Source organism: Peromyscus californicus, unplaced genomic scaffold (genome assembly GCF_007827085.1).
Source record: "Peromyscus californicus insignis strain IS unplaced genomic scaffold, ASM782708v3 Scaffold_5__1_contigs__length_169319896, whole genome shotgun sequence".
In the NCBI taxonomy this organism is placed as follows: Eukaryota; Metazoa; Chordata; class Mammalia; order Rodentia; family Cricetidae; genus Peromyscus; species Peromyscus californicus.
Window position 1 is genome coordinate 29,065,364 of NW_026294573.1, and position 25,258 is coordinate 29,090,621.

Consider the following 25,258-nt stretch of genomic DNA (forward strand, 5'->3'; position numbering starts at 1 on the left):
CCTCCTGAGATGCAACACGATGATGCTCTCAGAAGTGCACTGAGTCGTGGATGGTGTCTGCTGTGACACCCTGAGCCAGCCGCCAATGTTGACAGTGAGCACTGTGCCCACCAGTAACCCCAGAACTGGCATTCTGAACAGTTCACATAAATCTAACTAGATGGGGGACAGGTTCTGGAAAATTCCCAAATGTCAACTGTCAAGCCCTCCATCTGTGGGACATACACAGGCCTCCTAGGCAGCGAATGCCTGGCAGTGGTCTCTCCTATGCCTGGGATAGCTGTGTGACTCCCCGAGCTCCCGATGCCATGTCTTTCCTGCCATGGTGGACACCTTCGACCTATGAGCCCAAAAGGTCAGGTATTTCGTCACAGCGACGAGAAAAATAACTAACGCAGCCTCACAGTTGGAGCTTCTCTTGCCTGACTCCATCTTCTTCGGCGTCTCCCTCCCTAGATAAGTAACGGCAGGCGTTTGTGCGGCTCTGCACTCTACAAGCCCAAGGTGACAGTGGCACTGAAGATCTTTTGGCTGGATGAACAGGCCCATGATCCCCTGCAGGGGACCTTTCCTGTCTCAGCCACTGGACCTATTTCCCTCTGTCTATGAAGCTGTCCTGTGCCTGGTCCTCCTTGGCACCTGTTCATCTGACCCTTTTGCAGGCCTCTTCCTAGGCTGAGTTCTAGAGCTGACAGTTATATGGGAAATCTCAGCGGGATACTACATCCTTCCTGCCTCCCGACCCGCCTCCCCCCCCCCCCCCCCCCCCCCCCCGGTTCTCCCCATATTTACTCTGACAACCTCTTGAACTTCTCCAACACTCTTTAGGTCTAGCTCTGGGCAATCTGCTGCCATGACAACAGTCCACTTTTGCCATTGGCTTCCCCTACCCTAACCGCCCTGTCCCCAAAGCATTCTGACCTGCCCCAGGAGAGCTCCCAGCATGCCTTGTATTCAAGTGCATCTGCCCAGCCTGAATGAGGGAGGTTGGGCAGAGCTTCTTCTGGACACAAGAAAAGGGCTTGGGTCCAACCCTAGTTGGAAAACAATGGACCCATTAGGTGATGAGGTCACAGCTTTGACACCAGACCTTCCTCACGTACATTTTGGATGTGAAGCTGAGTCATGACCCACAGCTATGTGTCTGGGCAGGGCGAGCAGTCCATGCCCACTTCTGAGTCTTTCATTCACCAGTGCCTGCTTTGCATCCCAGTGCTGGGCACTAGCCAAGCTGAGTGCATCAGGGACTTCTGTCTGAAGAGTCCAGCAGAGGACCCTGACCCTCCTGGCTGTGTTACTTTCCCTGGCTATACTCTGCGATAGGTGGGTAGAGGGGACGTCTGGGCATGGCTATTTCTTCACAAAGGAATGGTATCAAGGTCACCCATGATCATTCTTTGTCCCCTGTCTTGGTGTAAGCTTATCCACAAACCGGGGAAAACTCTATGCCATACATCTCAGGCGAGAGCCTGGTCTCAGTGACCTCCCTACCCACACTCTCCTGGTTCTCCTCCTTGCCAGGCTAGGCATCCTCGGCAGTCTCCCCCTTCACTATGATCTGGCTCCCTCCTCATAGCCTATGGCTAGCCACCTGCTTAGAATAGGGTCCTAACATGCATCAAGTGACTTCTCTAGGAGGCCTGGAACTTGGAGAAAGAACCAGTGTCTCCCCAGAGGTCCAGGCTAGAATCCACTGCCTGGTCCTTCACCACCACCCGTCCCCGACCCCTCTATTCACCAGTTCTCAGCCTGCAGCCTTCATGGCTCCTCAATGGGCCTCCAGCTCCTCCTTCCCCTGCACCCTCCCCTCTCATCCAGGCCTCAGCCACACGCCCAGGCCGGCTCCAGCTTGACTCAAGAGTGGAGAACTGTTTCTCTAGAGACAGGCTGATGTTACCCTCTGGCTCCACATCCTCTACTGGTGCTCTGTAGCCCTCAAAGTCAAGTAACTTGGCTGGGTATGTAGCTCAGTGATAGAATAATTGCCTAGCATGTGTAAGGGACCAGGATCCATCCCCAGAATGGGAAAAACATTAAACAACTCAGTTCTCAAGGCTAATAATATCTCATCTTTCTCTTCATCTGTGGCCCTCCATTGGCTTCGGGCTCTCCCTTCTTGGGGTTTTCCTTCACACCTCCCAAGTAGGCTCCTGGGTACCTGTAGCAGGCCATGGAAGCTCTAGATGGCAGGTGGGGGTTCCTGGTGGAAGAAAACATCAATATTCCAAGCAGTGGTACTTTACTGTGTGCCTCAGTTCCCTATGAGTTGGATGGATGTCAGTCAGCTTCCAGGACTTCCTGTTTAGAGTCAGGTGGGAAGGGTTGAGGTCCTAGTCGGGCTTGGTTACATCTTGTCTAGCAGGATGACTATGGCTAACGGGCTACTTCTCCCACTGCCACCATGTTTGAGCACAGACACATTAGATGGGGAGGCTGCACTTGGTACAGCTAGGACTGAGTAGGACGCCTCTCACATGTGAACGCTCACTGAGCATGAACCAAGACTGAGGCTCTGTTATCATTTGCCGTCGGGGGGCGGTGGGGAATGGAAGCCAGACAGGTTGAAGGACTCTTCTCGTGTGAGCTGAAATTCCCAGCCTGGAATCTGAATCTATTTCCATCGGATTCTAGAGTTGTCATGGGAGGACGGCAGGCAGGGAGGCAAGCAGAGACACCTGGGAGGGGATGAGAGGGAGCAGGGGGCGGTGATGGAGAGGTCAAGAGGAGATTGGGACTGAATAGCATTTGCTGCTGTGTGGTTAACAGAAACTCAGGGGAGGGGAGTGTGTCTGCAGGAGGGGTTTGCATGCTCCTGGTGCCCACCTCCCATAGTGCTAGCTCCTTGAATAGCCATGTGGCAGGGACCAGAGGCTAGCAGAGTGTCAGGGAAGGATGTTTTAAGTTCTGTTGGTTGGAGGGTCTGTCCAGGACCTCCAAATGGACCTCGGAGGGCAGATATTTCCAGAGGTGAGAATCCATCATCTTTACACTGCCATTCGGATCCCTAATAAGGAAGTAATAATATTGCCAAGTCTTTACCACGCTCTCTATGAGCTAGTGAGAAGACTAATTATCTGACGACACTAATAAATGGTTATGATGTTATTAAAAATGGCACCAAGCTAGGATTAACAGGCCCATCAATTGTAGGGAATTGGGTTTAACAAGGTCTCCTGCATGTCCCATTCAGGCTCCTGGCCTTGATGGGTACTGGACCTCCAAAGCACTGCCCAGCAGGACGGAGGCTGTGGATGAGGTTCCCAGTGGTTCCCCAGTTGAGGGGCACTGAGGGTCTGGTTGCTGCTGGCCTTTCTCATCACGTCCCTTTAAAAAGTCGGCTCTTCAAAGTTTGTGGGCCACCAAGGCGCAGTGGTGGCAGGACTGACTGTTCAGCCCCTTCTACATGTGGTCTTAGCTATCCCTCTTCCAGAAGCTCTGTCCTCTCCATTCATATTCCCTCTGCAAATGCCAGGCTCCAGAGTCCCACCACAAGGCTTGGAGGAGCGGGTAGGAGAAGGTGCGTCCGGTTCCTGCTGGCTCATTTCCATAATAATTACAGTTATTACTAATAACAATGACAACACGGTTCCCCATTTACATGGAAGCCTGTAGCTCAGAACCCCCTTCCCATCCATTGTCTCTTTCTAGCCTCACAGTGGGCAGGGAAAAGTGGAGACAGTTATCATCTTTCTCACTGTGGAGGCAGGAAACTGGAGCTTGGGGACACAAAAGGAGTCCCGAACAACTCCCTCCTTGGGTCTCCAAGGAACAACTGTGAGGATAAAAATGAAAACAGTGGCATCGAGGACGGATGCTCTGCCAGCTACACCAGGCACACCTGCTAACCGAGTCCTCACAGTACCCTTGGGAGGCAAGTTCTGTGCGTGTCATCCCCCTTTACAGGTAAGGGGACAGACACATTCAGACCGTCCAGGGACACATAACTACCACGTGGCAGCGTCAGTATGGGCTCTTCAGCGTCGCTCCCTCCCACCAGGCTTCCATACAGACCGTGTTTGCCAGGCCAGGGACCCTACAGGGCATTGGAGCCTGTGCCAGCCATGAGTGCACCTCTGTCCTGGCTCTGGGCCAGTGTGGTCTCTCTAGAGAGATCAAAGTCCAGGACCACTTAGGCACATCGCCTTTAAGACTCTCTTGCTTTGAATCCAGTCCACACCCGGGTATCTGAGGCCTGGATCCTATCTCTCTGCTGCCTCTGCCTCAGTCTCTCTAACTGCCTCAGTGGGCTGTTCTAAGGATGGGGGGGAGAGCAGGTCTAGAGCATCCAGGGCAGACCTGGTCCTCGCTTCCTTTAACTGCAGGCAGGCTCTCTTCCAGAGAGCTATTGCTTCTGTACTGCTAAGGACCCTGAGACGGAAGGTGGGGAATCTTTCATCTGTGCCCCGTGAGCCTGGCACACAGTACCTGGTTATATTCCCACACCTTCCTTAGTGGCCTTGGCAACTACTAACTACTCCTGTAGGCAAAAGGAAGACATGGAGCTGGTGTGTGTGTGTGTGTGTGTGTGTGTGTGTGTGTGTGTGTGTGTGTGTGTGTGTGTACTGAAGAACTTCCTAGGTTATACACATGCTAACCCTAAAAGCTAGTTTTCAAACCTCAGATCTGCTGGTCCTGAGCCTGGACTTCAAGAGGGAGGGTATGTTTGCTGTTCGTAAACACAGGTACTTGTGGCCCTGCACCACTGTCCCAGCACTCCTGGTGGGGGTGAGGGGGGGTTGCAGTGACCTGCACATTTCGCTGAGGAGGAAGGTGCTCAGAGGCTAGGTGACGTGCCTGTACCCACAGCTGAGGGCCCCAATTCCTCTCTTGGCCTATGAATTCCTCATCTTTTCCCTCATGTTCAGCAAACCCAGGCTCCTCCCATGGGCTTCTCCCCCTTCACTCTGCCTGCATGGCTCCTTACTCCCCAGGTCTCCCCTGTCCCAGGCACAGTGACAGGCTCTTTCTTGGTGCTGCCCAGTGTAGTCTTACTAACCCCTTCAGGCCAGTCCTAAGCCCACGCCTTGAGTCATCTGTGTCACCAATGGACCCACAGTGACCAGAAGACGTGACAGATCTGTTTTCATGTCCTTGAGCTGGATAGTATGTTTGTTGAGGTTCCTCAATCCCAGGGCTGGGACATCCTTCAAGGAGCAAAAGGCTGAGAAGATGCAGGAATTCTCTCCACAGCAACCTCACCAAAGATGCCTGGGGAAGGCCCATCATCAGAGGGCCCAACCTGTGTATGCAGTGGGGATGTTGGGAGGTGGACAGCCCAGGCTAGGCAAGACCTTGAGCGGTCCCCAAGAACACACCCTTCACCCCCATCGTCCCAGCCCTTAGATCTTCACCTGCTGGGGTGCCCAGATGTTCAAATGGCACTTCGCTAGAACGTCCCACCCTGTCCTTACCCCAGCCTCCAGGCCCGAGCCCCAGCTTACGTGGTCAATGAGCTCCTTGACCATGCCGTTCCACTGGCCCTTGTCGTCCTGGGCCCCGTACTTGCCATCTTCCACCAGCCGGATCTCATAGGAGAAGCCCAGGATGTGCGCCAGCTCCTTGAGCAAGTCGATGCAGTAGCCCTCAAAGCGGTCATTGCCGTAAAGGGTCCTATCGGACTTGCGGAACATGACAAAGGGCTCCTCCTGTGGGGACAGAAGGGAGAGAGGGTGCTAGGCAGAGTGGCTGGGGTGGGGGTAAGCTCTGTAGTTCAGGCTGACCTCGAGGACTCTAAGTAGTTAAGGGTGACCTAGAACCCCTAATCTTCCTGCCTCCACGTCCCAAATGCTGGAATTACAGGCATGTGCCCCACACCTGGTCTAGGCTCTTGTGTACACACACACACACACACACACACACGTTCAGTGGGTACGTGTGTGAATGGGTCCATGTGCATATGTGTGCAAGGACGTGTGGAGGACAGAGGCCAAACTTGGGTGTCATTGTTCAAGTATCATCAACTTTTTTTTTATTACTTCCACTTTAATAATAACAAAAAAAAACTAACAAGCATTAAATGTAGAAAATATTTTTAATGTTCTCCTAGCCAGACATGGTGGTTTGTGCCTTTAATTCTAGCACTCTGGAGGCAGAGGCAGGAGGATCTCTGTCAGTCTGAAGCCAGCTTAGTCTACATAGAGTTCCAGGTCAGGCAGGGTGATAATAGTGAGACCCTAACAAAAAAAGAAAAATCCCTGTAAAAAGAAAGTTACACATATTCATGTAATCGGAGTTAAACCCTTGACGTCCACTTTGCTTCAGTGGGATGGAGTGGCTATCACATACCATCATGCACCCTGTTTTTGTGATGCGGGGGTGGAGGGTGGAGGGTCTATCACTGGCCTGGAGCCTGCTGAGTAAGCTAGACTGGCTAGCCGCAGCACCCCAGGGCCCTCCCGCCTCTGCCTCCCCAGCACTGGGATTTCAAGCATAAGCCACGACACCTGGCTTTTTATGTGGTTCTAAGGCTCAAACTCCGGCCTCCTGCTTACACCACAAAGCACTTTACCAACAGCCATCCATCTCCTCAGGCCCTGGAGTCTTGTTTCTGAAAACATTTCAAATGGCTTGCTTGAATCAACATCCCGGAAGCAAGGAGAGGGCAAGTCCGTTTTCTGAAAACCAACTCTGGTGCCCTGCAATGGCACCTGCAGGGATGGTCCCAGCACGAGGGGACAGGGCTCTGCTGGTGCTGACTAACTTAAGTGCCAATGAAACCAGAGCTATCAAGTGGTGGGGCAGGAACTACCTGATTCAGTGTCCCAGGCCAGCATCAGCCTGACTTTAGAACCTGTTAGGAAATCACTCTTGGGCTTCACACTAGACCCACTGAGGCAGGAGCTGTGGCGAGCCTAGTGTCCACTCAAGTTGGAGGGCGGCACAGCCAAAGCCCTTCAGCAGATATGGCGCCTTCCCGACTTGTTGCGGATCAGACACTGCTCCTGACACTGCTCTGTCCTCAAGGTCCCATCAGTGCCCCAAGTCAGGACCTGGCCGTGAACCAACACTGACTCCAGCAGTAGCTCCCTCTGAATGTGGCAGGGCCTCTCCCAGGGGTCAGCTGGTCCTCAAGAAGGCAGTTTGTGGGTCCAGAGATGCCTGTCCTGTGTCAGGTGCTGGGAGGCCTCTGCGAGGCGTAGAGTAAGGCTTAGCACTGTCTGACTCCTGAGGAACACAGTCCTGGCTGCACCACAAACAAAAAACTAGGGGAAGAGGCGGGAAGCCCAGGGGGAGGACCGAACCGACAGAATCCAGTTGGAGATGCTCAGATGTGGCAAGATCCAGATGCCCCAGAACCCAGGAAAAAATGCAAGTCCAGGATTCTGTGGGCCTCAAGCACCCACCCCACCTGTAGCTCCCTACGGTGAAGTCTGGGGATGGCTGATCTGAATCCCCCACCACCGCCTCCCCCGCCACCTGCAAACTCCACATCTGTTGAATTACTACTGTGTACCATGCACCATTTTCAACTTTCGTAATTTCGTTTTGTTTAAGTCTTATTAGCATGCAAAATAGATGTTCTTATCCCCATTTGATACGGGAAGAGAAAGACTCAGAGAGGGTCACCATATTACCCAAAGCCACACAGCAGTTGACAATAAATAGTTCAGTTTCCGACCTACCCAACCAATCAGCACTCCTCCGAGCTCCTTTCCTTTCTGCCCCCTAGGCTCAGACTCTCCTGAGCTTTTGCAGGTCCTGAACTCAGGCTGAGAGCTGCCATCCATTTGCCTACTTTGATCTCTTGGACCTCAGTCCTGACCCATCCTCTGCCCTGGCCTGTGAGCCACCTTCCCCCACACCCACTGTGGCACCCTGCTCTTGTCTAAACTCCCCTACCCCTAGCCAAGAGCCATTCACTGATGGAACACACACCCACAATAACACAGTACATACTTAGAGAGGTGTCTCATTGTTCTCCCCACTGACCGGGCACTTTTCTTGCCCCCATGAGCCCCTGGGATAGGGTGGGAAGTGGAAGGCTCTGGTGACTGTGGTTGGATGTCCATCATTGCCTTAATCCAGGCTCCTGCTGTGGCAGGTGGGCTGTCCTTCTGCCCTGGTCTTTGCCATTGTACCACCCTACCTTATGACCCGTCTACTCAAGCTTTCAGGAGTCCTACAGGGGCTTCTGAGAAAGAGCCAGAGAGAGAGTCTGCATCTTGAAGGGGCTTCTGACCATCCAGGGAGCCTGATTACAATGCTTTCTGGTCTAATTACACAGAAACATGGACCTTTGGGTTAGCCCTATCCTAGACCTCAGGGCCTCTGGTGCTACCCGCAGCTAGGAGCCAGACAAGCAGCTCCACACCGGGGAGGGAAGCCCATGTGGGCCTGGGTCAGGGGCTCAGGCTGAATGGAGGCAAGGGAACATTGACCCTTCCCCAGGTAATTGTGCCCCCCACACCCTGGGCACGGGGCTTGGGTGGGCTGTCAGTCCACCTACTCCTTCGATGGGTGCTCTTGTGCAGTGGACAAGCTGCACCACAGGACCTGCCGGCCCTGACCTTATTTAAATTAGGCAAAGAATTAGAGAGAAGGTATCATCTTTCCCAGGGAAATTGCCCGGATGGGGAGAGATGCCCGCCCCTCTTATGTAGAATGGAGATTTTGACAGAACCTATCCTAACAGGAATAAGGATAAGATGAACCCACCTGGGAGAAGCCCTTAGTGCCTGGCACATGCCAGCTGCCAATATTATTATTATTGTTCTTATTATTACTATTCACACTCGTGCCTTCTTCCTGTGTAGTGACTGGCCTGTCACTTCAGTGACCAGTCCCTCTCAGAGACCACACCCTGTGTCATCAAACAGTAACAATCATGGCTACCAGGGGGAGTGGAGGGAATCATTTGGGAAAAGCCCCTAAGACTGCTCCCTTCCTGACCTGCCCCCTCCACGCCTCTCCTTGGCCTTAGCCTCTAAAATTAGCACTTCATTTGTGAAGCCGCCACAGCCCCAGAATCTACACATCTCCATCTAAATACGCTGCCTTCGGAGCAGCTGCAAAATGCCATTAATTTCGGGAAGTGCTTTGCGGATGGCATACATATTTAACAGCTGAAGCCCAGGGCATTAAAATGGTGCTCGCCTTAGTAATGCGTCTCCAGCCCAGCAACATTTCCTAGGGGGTAATTCTCAACTCCGAGACTACTTATTCATGGACTATTTCACAATTTATTACTGGAAATGTCCAGACAGCCAGTTCACCGGCTCCTCAGCTGCTAATCGATTGCTCAGTGAAGGTGCCCTCAATTTCATAACTTCACGCTCTCCTATTGCTCCGGGAGAAGAGCCGTGGGACCAGGGGTAATATTTCTCCTCAGCAAGTCACCGAAAACAGGGGTCCAGAAAAATAACCTTTCCCCACTTTCTGTCACAAGGCTCTCCATCTGGGCTCGCTACAATCACTTAGCAATAGAGAAGCCAGGCCTGGAGCTAAGCTTCTCCTAGTTACAGGGCCAGAAGGTTGCAAGAGGAGGCAGAGAGGGGGCAACCCCCAGAGGAGAAGGGTTCAGGGATTAGCCACCCAATAGCTGGGCCCGAGTGCCCCGACTTAGGCCAGGTCTCCCCACGGTCATGCACACGTGCACATGTGTGCACACTGGCAATATGGCCCATGTGCTTCTTCTGTGTGCTGCCTATCTGACCCTGCTTAGACACAGACCAAGAACCTAGACCTGATGGCTTGGCTGCTGCAGCAGAGAAAAGACAGGGCATTCAGAGTCACGTTTCTCTAGTGGGAGGATCCAGACCGGCCCCTGGCCTGGCTTGGTCTTCCTGGTCCTCATTCTGGCTTTGGCTTTCTCCTTCTCCGGGCCCTGGGTGCTGGGGCCCAGCTTGCCTGGCAGTTGAGTCTATGTGGGTCACAATGTGTACACTGCACTGGTGTGTACCCAGAGGCCATTCGTGGCCCATCCCAAGAATTCACACCCACCCACATGCACCCCGATTACCACTCACATCTACAGCCGAAAGTACCTTGAACCTTCAAAAGCAGGGCCCCAGGAGCACGTTGCGTGAGCTTTCTCGGTGTGAGCTGAGGTTTGGGTGCATGCATTTTTCATGAGACTGTGAAGCGCAGAGGCAGAAGAGAGGCTGGGCCTGCAGGGAGGGTGGTGGGGTAGCCTTCCAGCTTTGGAATGGGGATCTGCCCCGTGCTCTGAGTGGCCAGAGGGCACAGTCAGGAACCTGTCTGTCTGTCTGTTCAGGGCAAGGCACCCTGAGTACCTAACCCCGGAGGTTAAGAACAGTGAGAGCAGGAGATGGGGTTGGTGAGCCCACACAGGCTGCTGTGGCCTGCCACATCCCAGGAAGACAGGTGCCCTTCTCATCAGGGTTCTCACCTCCAGGTCCCGGTCCCCTGGGGGCAGAACAGTTTGATGTTCTGATCCTGTGCCGTGGTACCTGCCTGTCACTCAAAGTGTGGTTGCCTTGACAACACCAAGGCAAGACAGGCAGGGGCCTGTGCTCTCAGCAGGAGGTGCTGGCCCCGCATATAGGCAAGCCAAGCAAGGGGCTAAGTTTTCAACCAGGACAGTTCAGCCAGCGCCAGGCTGAGTCACTCCCTAGGATGTGTGTGGCTGTCCCAGGGAGAGGTAATTAGCCTGATCCTAGGGCCAGGAGCTCAGACTGTGGCCAAGGGAGGGGAGGACACAGAGGCTGAGCTGGGGCATTGTGTCTGAGAGGCTAGAGCTCTGAGAAGGTCCTGGGTGGAAGTGGTAAGTCTTAAAACTATACAGCAGAGTGTAAACCTGGAGCAATGGGGGTGGGGTGGGGGATGGCGGGTAGGCCCAGGAGTGTAGACGAATTTCTAAACAGTCTTATTAATAGAAAGCACGGAGTCAGATATAGGAGTGAAAACCTGAGAGATCAGGGAAATAGGGAAACCTATTTCCTAACCTCCTCAGCTTCCAAAGTTGGTGAGGTGTGGTTAGCTGTGGCTTTCACTGTTTCCCTGATCTCTCTCAGGTTTTCACCCCTATATCTGGCTTGGTGTTTTCTATTAATAAGACCGTTTAGAAATTCGTCTACACAGGAGAGCTCACTGGGCTTGAAAAATGTTCCAGTGCCAACTGAAAGTTCATAACACAATGTGCCCTGCTGCCAGGAATCGCCGCTCTGACTGTGCTGCCTTTGGTGAAGTTCAGGGCTCGGTCTGTGGCCATACATGGTTGGTGTGTTGTAGTCAACCTGAGTTCACCGGGTCTTGGATCAACAGCAATCATTACAATAACTGCACTCACCCCGCAATGAGTTTGTCAACATCCACCCTCTCCACTCCAGGAAGTAGGTGTGATCACTTCCATGTCTTCCTTATCAGCTAGGCCACAGGCACAGAGCAAGAAAGCTGAGTCCCAGGCCCACATACTATGTCAACAGAGAAGCCAGGACTCAACTCCAAAGTCTCTGCTCTTAGCTATTGCTCATGCCCTGTTCCTACAGGTGCCCAAGAGCTGTTGGGCCATTTCTACCCAGCTGACTTGAGGCTGAGGGGCAGTGGGACAGATGGAACTGTGTCCAGGCTAGGAGCCAAGACTCAAGAGGGCTTATCTCCCCCCATGTCCTCCTGGGGTTCCTGGAAGCCAGCCAGTTCTGGAGATGGGACCTCTGGTGATGGAGTGAGCCCAGCAAGTTGAGGACCAATGCTACTATGGTGAAGATTGACAGGTCAAGAGCATAGGTTGTTTGCCCGACTCAGCTCTTTGTTTTTTTTTTTTTTTTTTGGTTTTTTTTTTTTTTTTTTTGGTTTTTCGAGACAGGGTTTCTCTGTGTAGCTTTGCGCCTTTCCTGGAACTCACTTGGTAGTCCAGGCTGGCCTCGAACTCACAGAGATTCGCCTGGCTCTGCCTCCCAAGTGCTGGGATTAAAGGCGTGCGCTACCACCGCCCGGCTCCGACTCAGCTCTTAAAAAAAAAAGAAAAGAAAAGAAAAGAAAAAGACCTTGTGCCTCTTCAGAATATGCTCTTTGTGTGTGGGGTGGGGTTGGGTGGGGTGGGGTGGACAGCTATCCTGGAACTCACTATGTAGCCAGGGTGGTGGCCTTGAACTCACAGAGATACACCTGCCTCTGCCTCCTGAGAGGCATTCACCACCAAGCCAGTTCCACACCCTTGAAACAGAGCGGCTGCCATTTCAGTGAAAAGTGACCCAGTGGCCTTCCAGGGCAGCTGGGTTTCGCATCCTGTTGGGGAGTCCTTAGCGCATGCTCCCTTTGGAGTCTTGTTTGGTGGCGGCCTCCCCTCAGCTCCTGTAATCATCTCTCCTCCTCATCTCTTAAATCATATTTCTCTCACCTCGTTTTAATCTTGCCTTGCAAAAAGTGTTTTATTTATATCTCACATTTCATGCAATTCTGCTTTTAATCTTTTACCACCTTTTTATTATTTTATTTTTACCCTTTTATATTTTAGCGTTGTCACACTTTCATCCCTTTGCTTTCTGACATTTTTTTTGCTTGAACATTTTTTACCTTGTCTAGCCAGCACTGTAAATTATTTAATTTTTCTTAATATCTTTCCTTTTTATCTCTCTCCTTACCTTCATTATTCCCCCCTCCACCTTTCTACTTAGCTCCCCTCTTTCTGCCCTTTATCTTTCCTATTTTTATCCACATCCACATTCCTTTAATTGCTCATCAGTCTCCCGTAAGTCCCTGGGTGCTTTTTGCTTATTTTTACCATTTATCTTTTACGTTAGTTTTTCTCCTGTTCCTGTTGATCTCTTTTTGACTTACGGCTTTAGTATTTGCCTCCTTAATAAAAAGTGGATCCCTAAAGACTAGAAGGTTATATGATTATTTGGAAGACCCCTGGGGTTCTCACTGCCCTGCCCCCTAAAGGCGGGATGACCCCTCCCTGGCTCTCTTCCTGTGTGGCTCTGTCAGCGGTCTGTCCACAACACTCATTCAATCTCTTTGGGCTTTAATGGGATTTCTCAGCGACCATGAACCTGGGGGCTGCAGATGAGACCAATTGTTTAAAATTCCCCTCAACATGTATAGTACTGCAGAGTCTTTGAGATTCCTGGAAGAATGGGGGGTATTTTATAATTGCTTCACTGTTTCATGGTGCCCACCACCCAGCCATTGAATCTATGCCTGGTGGGCACCATGACAGTAGAGGGGAGGCTGGTCTAGTTTGGCCTGGCTGAACTGCCTCAGGAGGGGACGGAGGGGAAGCCACCTCCATCCAAACACCATGGGAAGCTCCCATTGGTTGGTTCCAGGCCTCATCCATGGAAGGCTTCCTTAATCCTAATGCAGCAACATGGCTTTTGTGTAGAGGAACAAGCCCAGGTCTCCAGGTATGGGTCTTACAGATTTAGTTGCTATATTCTAAAAGGTTGACTTGGGCCAGAACTGTTCTCAAAGGGGTCAGCTTCTGCTTGGCTGTGGTGAGGCTCCTTTCTCCAAGGGTAGCCCTGGGGGAAGTAGGGAATTGTCCCTAAGAGCAGTGTTGTGACATGGTAGTCTCCCAGGAGGCGGGTGCACACCGAAGAATGGGTACAGCACCGGTCAGTAAGGGGAGGGCAGTGGCTGCAGGCTGCAAGGTGCAGGGAGCCTGGGAGAGTCCATGAGCCGCTCCCTGGTTGGAGTCGTCGGGAGAACAAGGGCAGGAGGAGAATGGACAGCGGCGTGGAGAACCCTGGCTAAACTGCCTCAGCTGGGGAGGCAGGCGGGAGCTGCCCACATCTAAGTACCCCGGAAAGATGAGACCCACTGACTCATCACAAAAAGAAGATGGGGTGTGGCTCTATCCAAGGGGAGGGGTTGCAGCTTCCGGCTCTCGGGATTTATAAGCCCTGTGCACTGTGGCATGTGTACCGTCTCCTGGGGCTCTCTGGTGTGGCCACAGCACCCGACTCAGCTGGAGGGGCTCACGCGAAGGGCCTTGGCCCAGGGACTTGAGGTGGGAGAGCAGTCCCCTAGCTGTGACGAGCAGTCACTCTTCTGTGGTCCTACTGAGAATGCAGGGACTCTGATGTGCAGGTAAGTGAGACAGCAAACACAGGTTTCTCTCGGGGGACGGGGAGAGGTCCCAGGTTCCAACCTCCCTCTAGGAGCTTTCTGAACCTTCCTGGAAATTTCTACTTTCTTGTGATCCACTTTGCTACTTTCTCCTGGGAGCCTCCTAAGGGGTACCCAAGATGTAACAGGTAGGGGATGGAGGGGTTTCTTAGGTCAGATGGCCAGGCCAGTCCATGTCTAGGTCAGACAGCCTTTCTAGCAGGGCCTGAGGCTCTTACCAGCACAGTGGTGACAATGAGCGACCTGTTGGTCAGAGAGTCGGTGACATTAGGACCTCGGCCTTTGGCAACCTCAGTGATGTTGAGACCGTCAGCTGGACTCCACACCCCAACCTGGATGGACAGACAAAAAAACAGGTACTGAGTCCTTCCTTTCTCCACACCAACAAGGCCATCTGCTTCCAATCATCACGGCCATCGCTGTTGTCACCGTAAGGATGTGTTTTGAGTGAACGATTCTGATGACAACCCGCTGCCCTCCCTCCTCCGAGGAGACTTCCAGGTGCGAATCTTTCCTTTTCCTCTTGCTGATAAAGGCTCAGCTGAAGGAGAAATGCAGAGGAGCTGCAGGGAGCTGGGAGACAGAGTGGATACCCAGCAGGGACAGAAGGGCCAAGGGGTCCCAGGCTAGGCCAGGGCCTCCTCCTGACAAGACACTGGGCACACAGCTGCTTACTCAATGGGTCCCTTCCAGGCCAGACACCTGCAAAGGCCCGCTCACCCTGGAATGCAGGCGATGCCCCCATTGGGAAGAGGGAGAAGTGCTCCACGTCTGTGGATTTAGGGAAGAGGGAGCTTTGGGTGAACAGGCAGCAGGCCAGCCTGGGAAGCTGTTTTGGGTGATAATGGAAGTCCTGTGAGCTGCACTAAGGTCGAAGGCAGTTGGCTTTGCGGTTTCCCCTCTAAAATGGGCGTATACGCCTGGCCTCCTCACAGCATCCTTGCCAATATCAAGTCAGAGGCTAAAGTCAAGGAAGGAGAGGTAAGGTTTAAAAGTCATCCCAGGGCAATGAGACGCCTCAGCAGGTAAAGGCCCATGCTGCCAAGTCTGATGACCTGAGTATGGTCCCTAGGACCTACGTGGTAGGAGGAGAGAAGTGACTCCTGAAAGTTGTCCTCTGGTCCTCACAGGTGTACAGTGGCGTGATTCCATACATGCACACACGATGAATAAATAAATGCAATCAATTTTTTATAAGTCATTCTAAAGCCCCGGGGCCTCTTGCAGGTGCATTCTGAGCAAACCGCCCAGCTGGGCCTCATCTTGGCTCTTCTCTCAGGGAAGGCATCAGCACGCCCACTCTGTCCTTGGCCCAGTTGGGGGTACTCAGAAAACCTAATCAATTAAACAGAGAGGCCAAGAGCAAACAGCCCACTCAGAGAGCTGTGCACAACTGATAGCAGGAAGATACGTAATTATGCTTGGGTAATTCTGCCTTAATCCTCCCAAAGCCACCGGCTGGAGCTAGCTGGATCAGCTCTGACCCAGCTTAGCAAACAGAACAAGGCAATGAGAGGCCGTGGCTGTGGTGGGGGGTTCAGCGCGCTCTCTGCCTGTGTGGACCACTGGGGCCACGAGGAGAGGAGATGGGCAAATGGGACTGGAGAGGCTCTTCTTTCAAGTGGGCCAAGCTCAGTGCAGGGATGCTGAGCAGAGGGCTGGGTGCTGAGCAAGAGGGCTAGGTGCAGGAGGCACTCAGCAAACATCTGTCCAGAGGTGTGTGAACAGCAGGGAGCTTCAGGCCGGCAAGCTCTTCTAAGCCCTGATAGATGCCGGGCATGATGGGAATGGAAGAACTGGAGTGAAGAGGCTGTCTGCTCACAGGCCCAGGTGGCCATGACCGGGAGCCTCTGGTGGGCACCCTGCAGGCCAACCTCCATCCAGGGATAATAGAGTTTTCCTTGAGTATTAGCTACGGTCAATTTGTACCAGCTGCCTGGAGGGCTGCTGGGAGATAGATGCTGCAGGGTGGGCTCAGATGAAAGAGTGCTCCAGTGATCAATTACTGATGCCTGCCACGGGCACAGGAGCGGAAAGCGAAGGCATGTGTGCCATATATCTACTATCCCTAGAATTTGACGTTGTCCCTAGAGATGAGTGGCTGAGAGGGCAAAACTAGCAGGACAGCCACCTGTGAGCACCATGACAGCTGTGCCACCACCCAGGACGGGGGCTGCTCTCCATCACTGGGGAACTTAAACAAAGACTGATGGAACTCGCGGAGTGTGTGCCTGGGGCTGAAAGAGTGGCCTCGGTGATTTTAGAAACGAGGTCTCAGCCCCTGTCCTTGGGAATTAATGCCACCCATGGCATGAAGTAGTTGTGGATGAATCATGAGGATTCCTGGCCACCCCTCTCTATACAGTGAATGGGAGGACACAGGAGAGAATCCGGGAGCCATGGCCATAGGTATATGGAGGCCAGTACTTGAGGCCAACAGAGCCTGGTCCTTGTCTGGGAGGACAGATGTCACTTTCACAGCAAGGGCACCAGGGTGGGATCACACTCAGAAGTGTTGGAGGGCCGGAACATGAGTCAACTGCGGGGCATTTCAGGGAGCAGAAGAGACTGGGCTGGGTGGGGAGGCCAGCTGAGGACACTCTCAGTCTCAAAGGCCCCAATGAAGGGCTGCAGCATACTGACTTGGAACTGGGGAGCCATGGGCAGGGCAGAGCTGGGCTTGGTGATGCTCCGTCGGTGTGTACACTCAGGATGGATGAGGGAGGCAGAAAGCAGGGAAGAGTGTTAGAAGAGGCCTCAGTAGGGGCTGAACCGTGCATACAGTGAGGGAGGATAGGAGTCTACCCTGAAGGACCCTCTAGTCTCCTGGTCACTGCTCTCCGTATCTTATACATGCTGTATCTCAGGGCTGGAGGGGAACTCAGATGGCTCCCAGGGACCAGATGCAGTGGGATGGGTGTGGCTGAGCTGCCGGCTCCTCCAGATGCTGAAAACTGGGGCCTCAGGTTAAAGCCCCTTCTTGGCATAGCAGCCTGACTTTAATAGCACACGCTGAAGGTTCCTGGAGACCAGAGAAGGCCTCATTAGAACATTTCCATGTTGGCCAGATGAGAGGCCCTAAGTCTAGAAAGGACTGCTTTCTTGGACCAAATGTTGGAATCAGTGGTCTGAGAAGCTGGAATTGTCGGGGAGCCCAGAGTCCCAAAATTTAAAAATCTCTTTGGGGTAAGGATTTTTTTTAGTGTCCCAGACAAGCAATCTCTCCATACTTGCTTGAATGTCTCCAGGGACCATGAGTTTACTACCCCAAGTCAGGCAATCTGTGGAGGCTAGAAAGTTTAACTTAAGAACACATATGTCCTTATCCCTGAGCCAGCCCTGCAGGATCTTAGAGACAGTCGGTTTGTGCCACATGCCTTGACTGTGTTTCCCTGACTGGCCTAGCTCACAAGTGATGGCGTAGGCGTCTGCTCTAGCTAGACCACTCAACCTGGCACCTTCAGGTGTAACAGGACCCTAGGGTCTCCTAGAGCCCACAGCTCTGCAGAGGGCATGCTGGGTCGGTTCCGTCTCCAGGGGATGCCTGCAGTGGACCTTCCCTTCTGCCCGGAGCTTGTGGAAGGCACTTCCAATATCCCTGGTCCTCTGCGGAGCCTTCTCCGGAGCCTACGCACCTTCTCCAGGCCATCTTCCTTCAGGCTGATGATGTCCAGATCAAAATCAGTCCGCAAACCACTGGTTTTGTTGAAAACAATCCGTCCAGTTAATCCTTCCCATTGAGCCTGCGGAGTGGAGAGGGCAGAGCGGCAATTCCTCGGGCTCATAAATCATCATTCGGTACAACTGTACAATGCTTCATTTTAATTACTCCTTGCACTGATACTGTTCCCCCAAGACCATGATTAATTAATAATCACCTCCATCATTGCTCGGGCTGTGGTGCGAGCCAGCGATTTCCATAAATTCTATTACGCTCTTTAGCCAGCTCTACATCTGCACCTTCTCGTGTACAACATCGATCTTGGATGCGCTCAAACGAGCCCCCGCCTCGAAGCCCTGGGAAGGGGGAGCCCGTGTCAGATCCCTGGAGAGGGCCAGGGAGGCAGGTGAGCAGAGCTGGAGCACATGAGACCCACAAAGAGATAGAAATGCCTACAGGCCCAGTAGGCTCTGTTTACAGAGCCATATCCTTGGAGCATTACCCCCACAGAGGGAGAGAGAGGCACAAAGTCCCTCAACCTGCTGCTGCAGCTCCACGCCACAGCTGAGAACTCTGGGGTCCAAACGCTGGGTTCAACTCCACTAGCTCTGTGACCTAGAGTACTCTCTGCCTCAGTTTCCTTGGCTATAAAATGGAACTAGTCAAGGTATTCATATTTCCAAAATGTGAGAGTGAAATAAGCCAGGGAAAACAAAGAGAAGAGCCTGGGCTAATGCAGGCCCTGGGTAAATGGCAACTTCTGTCATTCTGTTGTCATTAACACAGACAGAGGCAGGTATGACTTAATGCAGACTATTTTTTTTTTCGAGACAGTGTTTCTCTGTGTAATTTTGGTGCCTGTCCTGGATCTCATGCTGTAGCCCAGGCTGGCCTCGAACTCACAGAGATCTGCCTGCCTCTGCCTCCCGAGTGCTAGATGGTGCACCACCACCACCACCCGGCTACAGACTGTTTTCTAGGCCAGGGTGGGCCAGTCTGGCCACGGCCTGTGCTTGGATGAGTCCACAGCCATTCCTACCCATCTATTGTGGAGTCCTGCTACCTTCCGATTTGCCAGTGTTAGATATTATAGACTGTCTCTTTTCTGGGGGTCCAGAGCAGTCATTCTTTGTGCACACCAGGGTGTGTGGTCTACCTTTCCTGTGGGTTTGTACATGTGTGCCTGGAGAAATGTGTGCATGTGTATGCAGATGTGTGAGGTCAATGTTGGATGTTCCCCTCAGTCACTCTCCATCTTATTTAAAATAAAAGTAGCGATAATAATATAAACATGTGTATTGCATATACATGTGCGGGTGCCCATGGCCATGCGGAAACGAGAGTTCTCTTCCTCTATTGCTCTCCACCATATTCTCTTCAGACAGGGTTTCTCACTGAACCTGAAGCTTGCCCTCTTGTCTAGGGTAGCTGATGAACAAGCTCCTGGGAACTACCTGTCTGCTCCTCAACGCCTGAGCTACAGACAAGTGCAGCCACACCTAGCGTTTATGTGAGTGCTGGATTTGAACTCAGGTCCTTAGCATTGCACAGAAAGAGCTCTTACCTGCCACCTCTCCAGCCCTTCCATCTTATATTTTCAAGAGAGTATCTTGCACTGAATCTGAAGCTCACTGATTGAGCTAGGATGGCAGGCCGGGGAGTTCTACGGACCCATCTGCCTGCCTTCCCAGCACTGGCGTTACAGAGCTACACTGCTCCCAGCTTTATATGTGGGTGCTGGGGACTCGAACTTCGATTCTCATGCTGGAGTAGCGGGCCCATCACTAGTGGAGTCATGGCGCTAGCCAGAGAGGTGGTTCCATAAGACACGACCCCACAGGTGATGTCACTCAACTTCCCCAGCAGCCTTGAGGGCTGGCCCAGTGAGGATCATGATTCCATGTTACAGATGGGGAAACAGGCCTGGAGGGAGAGGGTCTTGGGAGCCCCAAAGCTTCCCCTACACAATAGGCAGAGCCAAGCTAGACCCCTGGTCCCAGGGCCTCACCACTCGGTTTGGGCCCTTTCCCTCTTCTTTCTCCTTGGGGCTGATGCTGGTGGGTATTTTGCAGTTAGATTTCTGCATCTGGGAGAAGATGACCCATCGTCCATCCTGGGGTCCTGGGAAATAGGAGGGAAACAGCCATTGGGGGGGTCCCCAGCCAGGTTGGTGAGTGGAGGGGGATGAATGAGGTATCCAGAGGAGAGGTGTGGACAGCAGGGGGGCTAATTCTGGTTTGGGCTTAACAGGTCCCTCCTCACCCTATATTGTGAGCAAGGCTCCTGGCCTCTCCCTGGGATGAGCATCAGCACCCATCACATGGTCACTACTTCTCAAATTCCTGGTCCCCAGAAGCTTGTCTTTGGATCCCATCTAAAGACCTGGAGGGTCTCCCTGCTCCTGGGCAGCTCACAGATGATGGTAGCTGATAGCTGGGTGAGAGGCAGGAGGATTGTAATTCTAGGCAGTCTGGGCTGCTTACCGAGGTTCTGTCTCAAGCCCTCCTTTGCTCCGCCCCCGCCCCCCCCCAAAAAAGTAGATAGACAAAAGGTGTCCTCACTCAGAGGCAACATCCTGGAGCCCTGGAGGGCCAGAGAACAAAAGAGACTCAGTCTATCTAACAACCCACTGGTGTGCAGGCCCTTAGTGAGGCGGGTAAAGTGCCCAGTACCATGCCTGTGTGTATGATCACGATGAGTGCTATGGATTATCATGTTTCCTTTGTAGGTTCTGGAGCCCCAGGGGCTCCTGGAAATGGAGGTGGTCCTCAATGGAGGAAGAGAAGGACTTTGGACAAGGCCAGGCTCAAGGAGGAAACTTACAGCAGAGAGTTACAATTCCACCCTTTGGGAGCCCACTGAACTTCCATTGTGACCCTGCGAAGTGGGACTCATCATTGCCTCCATTTCCCAGATGTGAATACTGAGGTTCAAAGATGGACTGAGGTACTGAGGAGATAGTTGAGTTAGTTAAAATGCCTGTCACGGAGGCGTGAGGTCCTGAGTTGGATCCCTGGTGCTCACATAAAAATGTCAGGTGTGGCTGCAGGCATCAGGGTGTGGGTGGGGTGGGGGTGAGTGGATCCTCTCCCTCTAGCACACCTAATTGGTGAATGCCAGGTTCAGTGAGAGAGCCAGGCTCCAAAAAACCGAGGCAGAGAGATATAATGGAAGATGTCTCTGGTCTCCACATGAATGTACACCTGCAGACACACACACACACATACACACACACACACACACACACACACACACACACACACACACACACACACACACACACACGGAGCCAAGGGGACAGAGATTAAAAGCCACATCAGAGAAGGTGAAACGGCCCTGTTTATGACTTCACAGGGAGGCCCGCTTCCCTCAGGCTGGCTCCCCCACCCCTCTGGCTTCCATCTCTCTGCTGCAGCCCACACCCTCCGGCTATCTGTGGGGCCCCCAGGGAAATCTCAGCAGGTGTCTTCTGCTGCCTTGCTCCTACAGAGGAGGCTTTCCTCCCTGTCAGTGCCAGAGGAATTAAATGCCAGCAGGTGCGGCCTGTATGTGGGCGGGTGGGCAGGGGCAGGGCAGGGAGCCACGGGCAGCTCCTCCCCGTGACATTTCCCAGCCCACCCGCCCCCTCTAGCCGCAGCTCAGGACTCGCTAAATGAAAGATGCTTCACACGCTCTGAACTCCGGCCTGGTATTTTCCAGCTCCTCTCGGAAATGCCAAGTCTTTAAAATGATTTACTGTCACGCAGTCAGACGGAGATGGGCAACTTGGAAACGGACAAAGGGACTCTGCAGGGTACCTGGGTTCTCCAAGTGGCCAGTTATGGACCATGAGCATTTTGTAGCTACTCCTGCCTGGCCCCCATGGCCCTAAGAACAGAAGGAGTTCTGCAAGGGATGGGGAGTGTCCGTTCCAGTATGGGTAGGAGAGTTCCAGGAGTGGGAATGGGCTGGGCAGTGGGGAATCTACTCCCCTCGGGCATTCATGGCTGGGCCTCATGCTTTCCAAGGGGCAAGGGGTGAAGATGTAGGGTCCTTGAAGCAGGGTGGGCTGCAGGCCCTATGGCTGGAACCCACTACCCAAAAGGAAGTTAGAGTAACTCCAGATGATGGTGACTAAAAAATCAGGGTTGTCACACCTGCTGTGCCGGGGGGGTGGGGGTGGGACAGCTCTGAGACCAACCCTCAGCCAATGGCTGTCATAGATGAAAGAACTCCAAGACCGCTTGCTTCTATTCTAGTCTCTGAAAACACACACACACACACGCACGCACGCACGCACACAGAACAGAGAGAGAGTCTGGACCTTCTTAGAGGGCTTCACCTGAGCCCCTTGGTGTTGGTCATGGTCTACTTTCCACTCACTTTAGCCCAGGACAGCCCTGCCTAGACCTCGTCCTTTATAGCCTTTTCTTCTTGCTAGTAACTGAGAGTAGATGCTGGTCTGACCCCGGGTTTTACTCTGTCTTCCACAATTCTGAACTGAGGATCAGAGAGGCGGTCATCTCACCAAGCCACTTAGCCAGGGGCAACGCACTGGCAAGTGAGGCCCCGACTGAGTGAGTGTGTCTGTAGATAGGAGCCATAAACCCTGCATCCAGAGTGACAGCAGCGAGGACAGTGACACAGAGAGAATCCTTTGACCACCCGGGCTTCTCAATCCCCTTTGAGACTGGGGAAACTGAAGCTCAGAGAGGTGACCTGCCCAAGTGTGTACGTAACAGTAACCACTTTTCTGGCTCCCACACCTGAGCACTCCAACTCTCTGCTGCAGGGGGCATCCTCGGAGGGGCCTGGACTCACCTCCTTGATGAAGTTCATGAAGCGGCCACCAAAGCGCCAGGCCTTGTGCCGATGGCATTGCAAGGAGTTCACGGTCATCTGCGGTGCTCGCTGGTAGCACACAGACACGATGTGGACGGCATCGTAGAGCAGGGCTGCGTCAGTCTGCAGAGGGCACAGGCCTGCCTGAGGGCTGTGGCATCCCCAGCTCCTGCCCCACCCCCACTACAAGCTCATGGTGTCCTGAGGGGGGAACAGGCCCTTAGTCCCAGAGGGAGCCCTGTCCTTTTACCTGAAGAGAGGCCAGCCTCGGTGTGGCCCTATGAGTCTACGGATACCTCAGTGCTACCATCTTTTCTGTAGCTCAGGGTCTCTCTCTTTCCAGACCTCCCGCCCAACCCATTGCCTAATCTCACCCACTTTTTACTCCTTTCTTGCCTCCTTAGCCTCATACCTGCCAGTCACAGCTTAAGTCCCCATGGTCTTTAGTTTTTTTGTTTTTGTTTTTGTTTTTTAATGTAATCCATTTTTAACCATCCTATGGCTCCATCAGAGGCGGCCCTTAGGGTGGGACTGTTGTCCCTAGGGCTCTGGCTGATATATGACAGATTTTACAAAATGAAGTGTTGTATGAGGAGATGGACAAGAAAGAAGGAAGGAAGGAGGGAGGGAGGGGAGCCCCTGAGGACTATCTATCCATCTGCCCACTGTACCATCATCACTCCATCCAACAGGCCAGACTCCGCCCGGGGAGCTGCCTGGAGCCGCTCCATGGACCACTTCTCCACAATGGCTGAGACATGGGGGTTGTCCACGTTGAGTATGCGGAACCCAGTCAGGTTCACCCCTGAGTAGCGGTAGGGTTCCAGGTCTAGTGCGTAGAGATCCTGAAGAAAGAGAGCTTGATGTGGTTAAGGGCTGGTCCAGTTTGCCTCCCTCACCCTCCAGACCTGGGCACCCCTGGGCCTGAGCTGTGGCTCCCTGCAGAGTCCTGGGCACGAAAGGTGCCTGGAGTGCCCACAGGAGGACGGAATGCAGAGTCCATCACTTGGATCTCCTGATACTGACCTCACATGCTGACCATGGGGGCCATCATCCTGTTTCTTCATCTGTAAAATGGGGATTTCTCCCCTTTACAGAACCCAGAAGACCCCTCTCACTTTGGGAGGACAAAGGGTACTGGGCCTGGGCATCTCCAAGTGATATTGAAGGAGGCAGAAAAGCCAGAGTACCTTTTTCCCCCTTCACAGAGAGGGCCAAATGAGGACCAAAGAAATCCCCTTACTCTTCTGGAAGTCACAGGCAGGGCCTTTTTGCCCTGCCTCCTAGGAACATCTGTCTAGAGGACTCTCCATGGTCAGGTCCCACGCAGCCTGGTAGATGGGCAAGCCTTGGCTGACAGCCCAGGAGAACAGGGTCTTAAAGGCCAACCAGCCCTGGCCTCTCCTGCAGCCCCAGATCAGGTCAATGGGCTGCTGAGGCGAGGAGTCAAGAGGAGAAGCAGTGGACATGGCCAGCTGTCCCTCAGCAGAGAAGACAGCGTGTCAAGAGGAGAAGCAGTGGACATGGCCAGCTGTCCCTCAGCAGAGAAGACAGCGTGTGGAGGGGCCGTTAGCCTTCACAGGAGCCAAGCAGAGCACCACAGGCTCAAAATGCCTCCAAACTCAAGGAGCCACAAGAGAAGCGTCATGTGCTTTCAAAACGCGGGATGGCTGCTTACAGATCTCTAGGGGCTTCCTAACTCCGCTGGGTTAGGAACTGCTGTTAACGCTGGGTAAAGCCCAAGCTTCTGCTTAACATGAGATTTGTGTCTGGCACAAAAGGTCATCCCTAAGGCGGCGGTTTTATTGCTTCGCAGGAGATTAATCTATTTTGTGTGTAACTGTTCTACTCTATGTCCCTTCCCCCCTCAAAACCCTGCTACTCACCCTCTTCCTCAAATGCTCTGCTTCACCAGCGGACTGTTCCCTCCAGACTTAGAAACGTGTCCAAATCTACACTTACTTCAGACTGATGTTTTGATTTTCAAAAATTAATATCTTGGGCAATGTAGACTGTTTGCCAGCTGGGACTGGGGAAATCAGGTCCCTTGTCCATACTTTCCCACTTCCCTTCACGGAGCTGCCTTCCATCTTGAACCTGAAGCCCACCCCCACCTCTACCCTTAGCCTAGTGCCAACCTCAGGTAATCAAAAGGGACACAGGCTGGAGCCCATAGAGCAGATCTCGCACAACGCTTGGGGGTCCTGTGGTCTCCGAGACGCTCCTTCTTGGTGCTAAACTCCTGGTCTGCATTCCAGGATGGACCCTTTCTTGAAGTGCTGTGGGATGGTCTGTATGTCAGATGTGTTGCTGATTGGTCAATAAATAAAACACTGATTGGCCATTGGCTAGGCAGGAAGTGTAGGCGGGACAAGGAGGAGAATAAAGCTGGGAAGTGGAAGGCTGAGTCAGAGAGACACTGCCAGCTGCCATGATGAAAAACAGCATGTGGAGATGCCGGTAAGCCATGAGCCACGTGGCAAGGTATAGATTAATGGAAATGGATTAATTTAAGCTATAAGAACAGTTAGCAAGAAGCCTGCCATGGCCATACAGTTTGTAACCAATATAAGTCTCTGTGTTTACTTGGTCGGGTCTGAGAGGCTGTGGGAGTGGCGGGTGAGAGAGATTTGTCCTGACTGTGGGCCAGGCAGGAAAACTCTAGCTACAACTGTGTGCATTCATGTCCCCTTTGCAGAGAAGAGGAGGGCTTGGAGCCCAGGCAAGAAAGTCTCATCTTAAACC

At 52.9% G+C, this 25,258-nt stretch overlaps 1 protein-coding gene across 2 annotated transcripts in view; it reads right to left on the reverse strand.

The window, feature by feature from the left end:
- The window catches only part of Grik3 (glutamate ionotropic receptor kainate type subunit 3), a 222,676-nt gene that overhangs the window by 36,339 nt on the left and 161,079 nt on the right, over positions 1 to 25,258 (reverse strand). For both annotated transcript variants that reach the window (XM_052718078.1, XM_052718079.1), the window contains exons 6-10: positions 23,185 to 23,358; positions 22,493 to 22,636; positions 17,667 to 17,774; positions 14,250 to 14,363; positions 5,442 to 5,645 (exon numbers count right to left, since the gene is read on the reverse strand). In XM_052718078.1, coding sequence (XP_052574038.1) covers positions 5,442 to 5,645; positions 14,250 to 14,363; positions 17,667 to 17,774; positions 22,493 to 22,636; positions 23,185 to 23,358 — 744 coding nt within the window. The remainder of the gene's footprint in view (positions 1 to 5,441; positions 5,646 to 14,249; positions 14,364 to 17,666; positions 17,775 to 22,492; positions 22,637 to 23,184; positions 23,359 to 25,258) is intronic.